The sequence below is a fragment of the Podarcis gaigeae genome (genome assembly GCF_964106915.1).
Source record: "Podarcis gaigeae genome assembly, chromosome: 7".
In the NCBI taxonomy this organism is placed as follows: Eukaryota; Metazoa; Chordata; class Lepidosauria; order Squamata; family Lacertidae; genus Podarcis; species Podarcis gaigeae.
In genome coordinates, this window is record NC_139683.1 from 3,244,756 (window position 1) to 3,257,750 (window position 12,995).

The window sequence follows — 12,995 nt, forward strand, 5'->3', positions numbered from 1 at the left end:
TGAGAGGCCTCTTCTCGGAGGCCCAAACATGGCTGCCGCCACCTCAGGTGAGACGGCCGCAGAAACTACACTTCCCATGAGCCCTTGGGGCGGAGGGCGGGGCTGGCAGTCTGGGCGGAGCCGAGGCCGCCTTGGCCCCGCCCGTGGGCGAGCGCCATTGGCCGAGGGCCGTTGTCGGTGGTGACGGCGGGACGCGGCGGCGGCGGCGGCAGCATCGTCTCCTCCTGGCCGGCGCTGGCAGCCCGTCCGTCGGTCTGTCGTCGCTCCGTCGCTCGCTCCGTCAGCGGCCAGGAGGAGGAGGCGGCGGCGGGCGAGGAGCCGCAGCGCTGCCGGGGCCATGGGCTGCCGGGCGGGGGCCGCCGCCGCCCCTCGCCGCGCCCGGTGAAGACCCCGCCGGCTCGGGGGAGAAGATGGCGGAGAGGTAGGACCCCCCCCCCCACGCGCGACCCCCAAATCCTTGGGGGGGAGGGGGAGGAGGAAAAGACCCCCACGCACGACCCCCAAATTCTTGGAGAGGAGGAAGAGGAGAGACCCCCCCTCACAGCTGCCCCCCCAGCAACTCACGGTGGGGGAGGCAGGAAGAGACCCCACTCCCCATGCACGACTCTCAAATCCTTTGGGGGGAGGAAGAGGAGAGACCCCCCCTCACAGCAGCCCCCCAGCAACTCACGGGGGGGAGGGAGGAAGAGACGCCCCCTCCCCATGCACGACCCCCAAATCCTTTGGGGGGAGGAAGAGAGACCCCCCCTCACAGCAGCCCCACAGCACGAACTTGGGGTGGACGGACCCCCAAAGCCCCCCAACCCACTGGGGGTGAGGAGGAGACCCTCCCCCACAGCCAACCCCCCCTAAACCTTCCCTCACCACTACTGCATCAGAGCCCCCCCAACCCCATTCCAGGTCCCCCAAAACTGCCCTCCTGGTTTTTTTCCGGGGGGGGGCGTTCTCCCCACCCAAATCAGCTGCTGTGCAGCGCAAGGATAGGCGCCCCCCACACCTCCCGCCAAGCCCCCTCCCCAAAATCTGTCCCACCACCTCCACCCCAGGTGGAGATTCTCGCATCAGTAGTGTTTCTCCCCCCCCCCCAAAAAAAAGAACCTCCTTTCCCACCCAAATCCTCTTGATTTTTATTTTCTCCTTCGGCCAAGCCAGCTCCATTTATACTTTAGTCGTCATCGTAGTCCCCCCCCCCCCCAAAAAAAATACCCCATCTGGTCGAATCAACCCCACCCATCTCCTTGCAGAGCCCCTTTTATTTTTCCAGGGGCACTTTCTCTCTCCCGCCTTCTCCTCAATCCACTTTCACACCCTTTTTGCTCAATCTGACCTTCGCCCATTTCATCCATTTGGGGCTACCCCATACTTTCTGCAGCCCCCCCCCCCCGCAACAGTACTGTCTCCTTACAACCCTCCTCTCTTTCTGGAGAGGGGTTGGCATTCCTACCCCCTTCCTCAATATAGGAAGACACCCCCCCCCATAGATCCTGCACTCCTCCCTGTTTTCCCCAATGCACCTTCCTTGCTGGAGAGCTCGTCTCCATAGGGACCGCCCCCCCCCTTGTGAACACCCCCACAGTAGCCCAAATTCTCCCCTCCTAACAAATTCTCCCCTCCTTACAAAGTGCTAGGGCAGATCGCTCTCTTTTCTGAGGGTGGGGGGCACCACTGGAAGGCCCTGTGTGCCACCTTCCTCTACTTCCTGGGAGACCTTTCCCTCTCCAGCCTGGGACAGCCCCCTTTCCTCCCCCCTCCTTCCCAGGAAGCCTGGGCTGCTCCAGGGACCCCCCCTTCATCTTGACACATTTCTCCCTTTTTAGGACCTTGCCCTGAAGGTTCTTCCCCACCCCTGATCCTGTGGCTCTTTTTAGAGACTCCCACCCAAATTTCTCCAGTCCCCCCCCCCCCCATAGCTGTGCAGGGATGGGACCTTACAGAGGAAGGAGCCTGAGCTGCCCCTTCAAACTGATCAGACACCCCCCCCCCCGCAACCTCCTCCCATTGCAGGGATTGGTTGAAGAGACCAGTGCCATCCTTCGGCCCTGGAGCTTTTCCACTCCTGGGGGAGGAATATGCCATTCCGGACAGGACCTCACAGCTGTTTCTTGGGGGTCCTGCTTTCTGCCACCATGTGGTGGTGGTGGGGCTTGGGTGCCCCCCCCCACCGCATGGCACCTGCCCATGCCCTTCCCTCTGCAATCAGGTGGCTTTCTGCCTTTCCTCCTGCTGAAATTTTGGTTGTGGATATTTTGCTTCCGCCACCTTGCCAGTTGCCCCAAACCTGCCCTGTGCCTCTGGGTTTAAGGCAGCCCCATTCCTCTCCGCTGGGGGGGGGGTCACCGCCCTCCCCCTTCCTTATCCAGAGCTGGGGTGTGTGTGTGTGCATGCACACGAGATCTAAATCTCTTCCCACCCTGAATCGCATTTATTTTATATTATTTTGCTCCTGCGTCTTCCGGAGCTGGGTCTGTGCCTCTCGCTCATAGGGGTACAGTTAGCATGGATTGGGGGGCAAGCTGGTAGCCGTTGGTGCAGATTGTGGCGTGTGTGTGTGGGGGGGAGGGTTTTATTCTTTTTTATTGGAGGGATGGGCTCTTTAAGTTGGAGGCAAGCCAAGTGAACAGGGCTAAGGGGCGTGTTTGGTGGGCGATTGCCTCCTCCAAGCATGGAGGACTGCAGGTTTGGCCGAGCTCACTGGTGGGGGGGGGGGAGGCTTCGTGGGTGGAAATGGCTTGGGTGCTTATTTACATCAACACGAGGCATACTGACGGACGGATGGGGGGGGGTGTTGAGCAGTCTCAAGCCGTGAAGCGGAGCTGGGTGGGTGGTGGAAATGCTGCGTGGTTCTCTTCCTAACCACCCCACCCCCCCCCCCCCCGTTTGAATTGCGTGCGGGGAGAGATGCCGGCTCAGGTTTGGAACTGGCGGCTGCAGCTGTGGGTGCATCTGCGCCCAGCTGGGTGTTGTGGAATGATTGGGATGCTCTGCTGGGGCCCCCACTGGTGCAGTGGGAGGGGTTGGGGGCCGGGGGGGGGTGAAGATTGGCATTTGGGTGGAGCGCAACCGGGATGCAGCAGCGCTGGCTCAGAGCATCCAAAGCTGGAGGACTGGTATGCGGTCGGATAGCTTCCGGGGGCTGCTCTTCGGATGCTGCCAGCTGCATGCTAACCTACTGCAAGGCGGGGAAATTATTTAATTCCCTCCCCCACCCCCCGCTGTGCGTGCAATACCGTTTGCATTAACCCTTGGATGGTGACCTTGGCTGGCGGTCTTTTCTACAAATGGAGCTGGGCGTGAGAATTATGGCTGCATGGGCAGGCGACTCCGGCTGAGTCCTGCGTGTGGCTGGACGGTCCTGCCCCCGAATTGGTGCCTTCGATCTTTTGCATGTGTGGTGGTGTGCCCCGCATGTGGGTCGTTGCGCTCGATGCTGATGAAAGTGTCACAGTTGAGTTTGGTGCGGGCGCAGCAAGGAGGGAAGCTGCCTTCCTCGTTTTTTGCATCTCAGCTGTCAAGCGCCGATTGTGTGGGTCTGGTGGAATAAACCAGCACGCCTGCATTTTGCGTAACACAGCATGAAAGTAGCAAGAGTGAGCTGATTTCAGTTTCTACAGAGGGGTAGGGACCACAATGCCTCGTTCTCTTGCTTAAGGCATGGGAGGCGGCCAAGAGTCTTCTCCCTGAATCCTAGAGAATTCTGGTTTTAAGTTAAAATTAGAAGCAGGCACCAGGAAAAAAAAAATTACAATGCAAAGGCCACATTAAGGCAGTACCTTCATCAGGACAGCCAAAATATTGTAAAATAGTGTGTGACCTCTTTGAGTTCCCCAGAACTCTTCATCTGGCAAACGTTAAAAATAATTATTTAAGGGGAGGAAGGGGTGCTGCGGGTGTTCAAGCCATCCATCCGTGTCTGATTCTGCTAAAAGTCTTAAGATGGAGTATGCAAGGAGTTTGAAGACATTCAGAGAAGGTTTTAAACTGTATCTGTATGTTACACACATTACTGCACATTGTGTTGGAATTTTAAGGCCAGAATTTTGTTAGGTACCCAGGGGAAGAGTTTGTTCAATGAGAGGTATTAACCCAATACAGATTTCTGTTGGGGAAATAGTGCTTTTTTGGAGTGGTAGCACGGATGCTAGGTTTTAGCATCTCCTGTTACGTTTTGGTGTCCTCTTCACAGGTTACTGGAAGGTGGCAAAAGAGAAATTCCTAAACCGTGTCTTGCTATTGGAAAAAAGAGAAGCAGAACGAGCCCACCACTATTGCAGCTTCCAGGTGGTGATGGAGAAGGGAATTCTTGAACCACTTGACCAAGAAGAACCCAGGGTTTCTTAGCTTCTGGTCAAGTGAATGTCGTAGTAGGTAGATGATCTGATGGGTTCAATAGCTTTTCTGCAGGGACCCTGAGCTAGAATAGATGGCGAGGCTTTAAGGAACTGCCTAACAAACAACTGCCTTCTGTGGAATTAGATTCTTGGCCTGCTTGGGGATCTGCAAGGTCTTGAGGTTTCAGAGGTCTTAGGATCGCCAGTTTCCCCTGGAATGTCCTGCATTCAAAGTGTGAACTCTACCTATAAGTGTGGTTGATTTAATTCCGTTGGGCTGGGTGAATTTGGTTGATGACATCAAACCCTGAGGCAGATGATTCTCCAAACCATAGTTTAGGTAATCCACATCAAACTGTGGACTTCCATGAACCTTCCCCCACGTGTCTCCAGGATGCTGTTTGCTGTTTTAAGACCAGCCATAGTTGGCCATGATGCTTGAACTGGCAAGGTATGGATAGTGTGGTTGCCCCTCCAAATCAGAATGTGAAGAAAGTATATGGCTTGGAGGGCTGGCACTAAACATAGTTAGTAGTTTAGCGCCAGCCGTAGTTTGAGTTGTCAAATATACATGTGGGCCGGAGGAAGAATATTGTCCCCATCAGTCCTTCAAGCCATAGTTTGGAGGCTCCTCTGAAGTTGACACTTGAGTTACACAGGGTTATGTTACGGGACAGCATGAACCAAAATTGTGTATAGTCAAAAAACATTGGGTTCAATGGCTGGTGGGATCTCCACAGTCTTTCCCCCCACCCAGAGGCCCACCCCAATTTATTTATTTATACTGTATTTTTCTTTGCCAAGCTCATAAAGCAAAATGCGCTCAAGTTAAATAGGGCTGCCATATTTCAAAAAGTGAATATCCAGACACAAGTGTTGTAGAGGCTTTTTTGCAAAGTTGCTGAGCTGCTGCTGCTTCTTTTTTTTGGAAAACCCAACATAAAAAATATGAATTTTTGGAACTATTTTAAACAAAATTCATCAAAAATCTACACTTCTGACACGGGTCACCATACACCTGGATTTTCCCGGGCATTGCAATGATTTTCGGACGTATGGCAAGCCCTAAGTTAAATGTGCATAAGTTGCTAGTTACCAGTATTAAAAACGGGCAATTTTGGCTTTGGCATGGGAGGATGGCACGGTTGAGGAATCGAGAGTTCATCTCTTATCCTTTGGAAGGTTACCAGCCTTGAGTAAGAGTTCACGTTTTGTTTCCCACTGGGTAGCCAACCGGAGAAGTCCTGGTCACCAGAACCATGCTGCCCTTTCCCCTGACGGACTCGGCTTCTGAAACGCCCCGCAAGTTCTGGGACAGCCCCGTGCTCCAATCTGAGTGGGCTGTGGGGGGGTGGGGGTGGGTAGATTGCATACAACATGAAAACAAAGCGCTGCTGGAGGTTGCTTTGCCTTAATTTTGCGAAACAGCCTGTAATTCGCATTTCAGAATCCCCGGGTTCAATACTTGCCATTTCCGGTAATGAGGAAGACCTCTTTCTGCCTGAGATTCTGGAAATGGGCTCCCAGTTGGCAGAAACAATGCTAAGTTACACGGACAAACAGCCTTTTCCGTTCACGTAGCTTCCTCTGTTGCTGGCTATATTTTTAATTATGAGGGCAGAGGGAGACTGATGGTGTGCCGTTAGCAATTTGTGCCCGAGTCACTATGAAGCAGTCAGTGCCCGTTGTGCTAAGTTCACAGCAGCGCTCTGCTTAAATTTGTTGCCATCCAAGAGGCTTGAAATGTAAAACCTTGAGGTTTGCTTCTTCTTTAAGCAGACTGGAAGGGGCCAGTAATAATAAGACCCTGTTCAGTGGAAGCTCATGAGCTGAGCCTTAGTCTTTACCATGTGGTACAGCTGAAAACAAGACGCAGTGACTCTGATTTCCCCATTGCTATTTTGTTGTTGTTGTTGTTGTTGTCAGGTGTATCCCGCCTCCTTCCACCCTTCATCTCCTCGCCCTTCCGCTTTTTTTTTAAGGTGCTGACTGTTCTCTGCCTGCCTCGATGTGCTTCCATCGACCCATTTAGCACTGAACTCTTCCTGAATGTAAATTACTTCTGTGGGCACTGGGTATGAAAATCCAGCCTCCCTGTCACTGGCTAAAAGCACTACTAACCCCCTGAGCCAAAGACCCATTATCATAGATGCATTGATTTTACTCTGCGGCCTCCTATGGGCCTAACCCTTTCAGGGCCTGTAGCCGGGTTGGGTTCGTAGGCATGCCAGCAACCCAAATGCAGCTACCTCTGGGCTGGGATGTGCTAGACAGGACTATAGGTGTGAGTCTCCCGCCTTTTCATTTTTTCCATGCTTTACGACCATTAAAGGTTAGTCCTTTGGGGATCATAATTCCCGTCTACTTCTTTTGAGATGTACGATGGCTGCTAACAGTCCTGAGCAGACAGTAGCCAGAAAATATATATATATATACTTCTTGAAAAACTGGAACAGCAGCACTGCAAATAATTTACTGGACCTCGGATTATATTAGGCTGGTAAGTTACTGGCTAACAGCTTATTTGAGACCGCCTGCCCACCCCCATATAACCCCCATATATCTATGCTGATCATTTGTGAAATGGTGGGAGCAAAGGAATGCATATTCCTAATTTGCAGATGCTTCCATCTGCAAGCTAACCGTGAACATAAAGACCTACGACACTCTTGGTAGGGTCAAAAGATGTGTCTCTTTCCAGAGTCCATACCTAGAAGCCATTTTTAATCATGCTGGTGATGAACGAGACCCAACTGGCTCAACATTAACTTTGTGTTGTTGTTGTTTAGTCATTTAGTCGTGTCCGACGCTTCGTGACCCCATGGACCAGAGAACGCCAGGCACCTCTGTCCTCCACTGCTTCCCGCAGTTTGGTCAAAATTAACTTTGTAGTGCATTATAAAGATTGGCTATGGGCTGCTCATGGGCCAAATGTACCCATGGATGTCTGATTGGGAGCGGTTGCCGAGACAATATAACACCGGTCCTGAAAGACCTACACTGGCTCCCAGTACGTTTCTGAGTACAATTCAAAGTGTTGGTGCTGACCTTTAAAGCCCTAAACAGCCTCAGCCCAGCATACCTGAAGGAGTGTCTCCACCCCCATCGTTCAGCCCTGAGGTCCTGCTCCGAGGACCTTCTGGCTGTTCCCTCCCTGCTAGGTTACAGAGAATGAGTCAGAGGGTCTTCTCGGTAGTGGCGCCCGCCCTGTGGAATACCCTCCCATCAGATGTCAAGGAAATAAACAACTATCTGACTTTTAGAAGACATCTGAAGGCAGCCCTGTTTAGGGAAGTTTTTAATGTGTGATGCTTTATTGTATTTTTAGTATTTTGTTGGAAGCTGCCCAGAGTGGCTGGGGAAACCCAGCCAGATGGGGGCAGGGTATAAATAATTTATTATTATTATTATTATTATTATTATTATTATTATTATTAACCTTCTGGGTTCTGTGTCATGTATTGCTCCTACCACTGCATGAACAGCCTCTGTTGGGTCTTGAGATCTCATCTAGGGAGGAGAAAATAGCAGAACTACATGGGTGGTTGGCTGGTCACTTGGAATGGGAATGCAAAGAGGAATCGGGGCACGAAAACCGCCATTTCTATGTGCAGTCTTTTAATCTTCACATGGAGAGACTCTAGGAATGTGCACATCTTTCCCTGTTACAGCAGAGTGACGTAGGTTCTTTGTGGTCCTCAAAATCCAATGAGGCCTTGGCACTTGGGAACATTTGATGGAACGGTTCTCAAAAGTTTCCCTGGCTAAACCAGGAACCCTGCAGCAACAGCAGGGAATCTCAGGACGTCTGTGCAAATGTCTAAGTCCTCCTGGCACTCTGAACCTATGAATTTGATGCAGCTCTCCCTGCAACTGATTGGAGTCCTGGCCTGCAGCACCTTGGGGCCCAATCCTGCACATGTTTGCTCGGAAGTGAGCCCCACTAAATTCGTTGGGGCTTATTCCCAAGTAAGTGGGCCGTGGATTGCAGCTTTTTCTGACTGAAACCCGCCTTCTCCGATCCATGAAATGTTACACCTCCTTACCAAACCCAGATGGCCAGTTCAGGGTAAAAGCCTCTGAAGCGCTAATCCATTTGATTACCACTTTGGTCATAATTTCTAGGCACAATGGAAGTTGAGAAAGGCTTCAGTACGAGAGAAACACCAGGCAGAAAATCAATACGTGATAGATCCGACCCTGCGGAGGGACTCGTAGCCGGCCTGTGTAAATATGCTTTTCTGTTCCTCTCCATCAGAACTTTATGGGTTTTTGGAGGGGTCATGTGTGTACAGAGGGGGTGCACTTTAGCTGTAATAACTAGGGGGTGGGTGGGATTCCTCGCTGTCGTGTCTGATGTTATTAGACTGCCTCTGAATTTTCTCCTGCTGCCCCAGCTTCATGTTCTGAGCGGCTTGGGGGCTTGGTGCCTGAACGAAGGAGGAATTCTGACAGGTTGTCCAAATTCCTTGACCCCGAGCCACGTACGGTCACCTTTCCATGCAGCCATGAGGCACTGGACACACGTTACTTCTGTTTCGAGGCCTCCTGCATGTTTCTTTATGCTTGCCAAATTTCGTCCCTTGTTATGTAAAAGCCGTAATGTCATCACGAGAGGCGGCCGTATATATCATGTGTAGGAAAGATTAGGCTGTGGGGGAGTGCCAAAAAGGTTAAGAATGTGGTTTAAGGTGCAGAGTTTGGTCTCAAATTGCTTTCGGTTCCTTAAAGCAGGTTCTCTTAGAACTCCATGCAAATATACCGTATTTTTCGCTCTATAAGACGCACCAGACCACAAGACGCACCTAGTTTTTGGAGGAGGAAAACAAGAAAAAAAATATTCTGAATCTCAGAAGCCAGAACAGCAAGAGGGATCACTGCGCAGTGAAAGCAGCAATCCCTCTTGCTGTTCTGGCTTCTGGGATAGCTGCGCAGCCTGCATTCGCTCCATAAGATGCACACACATTTCCCCTTACTTTTTAGGAGGGAAAAAGTGAGTTTTATAGAGCAAAAAATACGGTATGTTTCAGAGTTTGGCACCCATGTCTGCTGAGGACACAAAAAAAATCTGTGTTTCTGTCTGATTTCCTGTAGTTGTTCCACTTTTGAGTGCAATAATAATAATAATCATGATGATGATGATTTGGATCTTTCTGCTTCTTCTGATGGCCGCATCCTTCTACCTTGCAACCCCTTCTGATTGTAACTGGCTTTCAGGACATCTATATGTGATGAACCTGTCTTACTTTCTCCAAATCCCGCCTTAAAAACCCACCTTTACCGTGAAGCCTTTCACTCAAGCCCTTCTCTCCATGCCCTACAGCACCCTCCAGAATTAGTGCAGAAATAAAACAAGATTAGAGTGGTACCAACCTGGTAGGGCAATGAAGCTTCTAATTGTGGCAGTGGGTTATAGCAAAGCTAACTGCTGTGACTTCGTGGTGACTCTGGTTTGATTCAGACATGTATATTTTTCATGGACCCAGGCACAGTGGTATCTGTAATTTGTTTTTGAGTAGGAGCGGATGGAAGGAAAAAATAACATTTATCTTCTATTATCATTTATCTTCTAAGGCAGCGGTTCTCAACCCGTGGGTCCCCACATGTTGTTGGACTGCAACTCCCATCATCCCTGAGCTCTGGCCTTGCTAGCTAGGGGTGATGGGAGTTGTAGTTCAACAACATCTGGGGTTGAGAAAGGCTTTTCTAAGGAATAATTGGTGCCCATTTCACGGAAATTGTGGGTGTCCAACCTGTCAACAGAACAAAAAGTGATTTTGGTGGGGCGGTGGGAGGGAGGAAATTTGGTGGATTGTTGTTTCCACTTTGTTGTTAAAATAATGGCCGTACCTGCTTTGCTAATAATATTTCCCCCCCTCACCTGCTCCAGAGAAACTTGTTGAAGGGACTGTTCTTTTGCTGACGGTTCACCTGATTTATGGTCCGGTGTCCTTCGGGCTGTGTTCAAATGGTGGCTGGGGCATGTAAAAAGCTTGTGCATGCTCTTCAGAGAGCAGGAAAAGGAAAAGCAATTCCGCTTAGCTGAGAAATGGGAGGCTTTAAAACAAACTGAATGAAGTGGCTTTTGAGCAGCGCAATGGGGGACTCGGTACTCCAATCAAGAGCAGGCTCAGTTTGCCGGCCTTCTCCATATTACTAAGGAATGACGTGCCCTTCCAGGGCCAACACCCTTGGCCTGAGCTCTTCCAGGAAAATCCCAAATTCTACATATTGGAGACAGTGGATAGAGTAAAGTTCTCCTCCCTCTGTCTAGCAGGCTCCCTGCCACAGATGTAGGGCGCTTCTCTAAGTCCCAAACATTCGTGTTTCCTGATGAACATTTTGCTCCATTGTTGTTGTTGTTGTTTAGTCGTTTAGTCGTGTCTGACTCTTCGTGACCCCCTGGACCAGAGCACGCCAGGCACTCCTGTATCCCCTACCACCCGCAGTTAGGTCAAACTCATCTTGGTAGCTTCGAGAATACTGTCCCACCATCTCGTCCTCTGTCATCCCCTTCTCCTTGTGCCCTCCATCTTTCCCAACATCAGGGTCTTTTCCAGGGAGTCTTCTCTTCTCATGAGGTGGCCAAAGTCTTGGAGCCTCAGCTTCAGGATCTGTCCTTCCAGTGAGCACTCAGGGCTGATTTCCTTCAGAATGGAGAGGTTGGATCTTCTTGCAGTCCATGGGACTCTCAAGAATCTCCTCCAGCACCAGAATTCAAAAGCATCCATTCTTCGGCGATCAGCCTTCTTGATGGTCCACCTCTCACTTCCATACATTCTCGCCCCATACTCAACACTTATTTACCAAGATCTAGCGTGGCGACGTGGCATAAGCTTTGGACCTGGACTTGAGAGAGCTGAGTTCGAATCCCCACTTAGCCATGAAGCTTAGCAGAGCGGCCTTGGGAAAACAGATTGATAAATGGTGGCTGGTGAGGATGAAAAGGTAAAGTCATACCTCGGGTTACAGTCACTTCAGGTTGCGTTTTTTCAGGTTACGGACTTCCGAAACCCGGAAGTACCGGGACGGGTTACTTCCGGGTTTCGGCGGTTGCACATGTGCAGAAGCGCTAATCATGTTTTGCGCAGAAGCGCCAAATCGCAACCCGCACATGCACAGATGCGGATAGCGAACGCTGCGGATTGCGAACATGCATCCCGCACGGATCACGTTTGCAACCTGAACGTCCACTGTACTGCATTTTGCTGCTTGGGAATGCATTGTAGGAGAGACACAAGGCAAATGGAAGAGATTTAACAATACCCTATGTTTACAGTGTGGAGGTCGTAGATCTGGATAGTGGAGCCTTGTAAAATAAAGCCCACTTGCCTACTAATATATATATATTAGCCTACTGGGGACTGGTTGAAAATGAATGAGGGATTCCATCCCTCCTGCATAAGACCTTTGGATATGGAGGAGAGGTCCATGTGTCTATTCTAGGCGTTGGGGATTGATGGAGCGGCCTGTGCCCCTTCTTCTAAACCATGCTAACTTGCGAGGAATTCTGCCCCCATGTTACATGCACTTCCTTGTCATCTGCTAGTACTTCAGTGGGATAGTGTTGGCAAAGGAAGCTGCAGCAATCGTCTTTGTGTAGAATGGGCACTACGCATGCAAACAGGGTCATATGCTTTAGTGTTTCTGTAAGACACGAGAATATATTTAGGAATGGGATGCATTGCATCAAAAGTTGTTCTCCTGTGAACCCAGCCATACGCTATTTGTCGGGTTGTGATTCTCCCACCCCCCTAGAAACCACAAGTGAATTAAGTTAGTTCTGTTGGTATATATGAACTTAATACTCTGCCAATAAGCCTGCAGCTTGCAGCTCTCTTGTACGTCTGTTTGCAAAGGGTTCGACAAGCTGCTTGCCCAGAAGCAATTGTTCCTTGTTCCAAGGATGTGGGCAGCTTGCCCTTCCAAATGCTGCTTTAACTTGGGGGAGAGGCTGTGGCTCAGTGCTATTCATTGTTATTTATTACATTTTATCCCCAAATCAACCTTGTGAGGTCGGTTCGGCTGAGAGTTAGCAGCTGGCCCAAGGTTGCACAGTGAGCTTGCACCTCCCGGGTCCGAGTCAGGCACTGGTCAGTGTTTGGAACTAACCAGGCACATTTTGTGACAGGCAACCAGCCTTTGGTGTGGAAGTGGAGATGTCTGGTCACCACGTTTGGCAACTAACATCTCCCTCTGGCTGGCTGGCGCTGCTGTGCCCGTCAGCTGGTTTGTGGGGCAGCACAGCACCCAAAGTTGGGTGTCTTTTGGTGCCGCATTGCTGTGCCGATCAGCTGATCCATGGGGCGCCTGGGCATTCCATTGTGGTGAGGTTTATGGTGCCTTTTGGCTCCTAGGTTTTATATCTCAGTTTCTATCAGCGACCCTGGTGGAGCGGAGCCTATGTAGTAGTAGTAGTAGTAGTAATAATAATAATAATAATAATAATAATAATAATAATAATAATTTATTTATACCCCGCCACCATCTGGCTGGGTTTCCCCAGCCACTCTGGGCAGCTTCCAGCAAAATATTAAAAACACAATAAAGCATCACACATTAAAAACTTCCCTAAACAGGACTGCCTTCAGATGTCTTCTAAACGTCAGATAGTTGTTTATTTCTTTGACATCTGCTGGGAGGGTGTTCCACAGGGCGGGAGCCGCT

General features: G+C 50.4%; 1 protein-coding gene across 2 annotated transcripts in view; it reads left to right on the forward strand.

Moving 5' to 3' along the window:
• The first annotated feature begins 213 nt into the window (after positions 1-213).
• The window catches only part of ARHGAP39 (Rho GTPase activating protein 39), a 216,167-nt gene continuing 203,385 nt past the window's right edge, over positions 214-12,995 (forward strand). For both annotated transcript variants that reach the window (XM_083749067.1, XM_083749068.1), the window contains exon 1: positions 214-421. In XM_083749067.1, the coding sequence (XP_083605193.1) occupies positions 411-421 (11 nt within the window). In that variant the 5' untranslated portion in view covers positions 214-410. The remainder of the gene's footprint in view (positions 422-12,995) is intronic.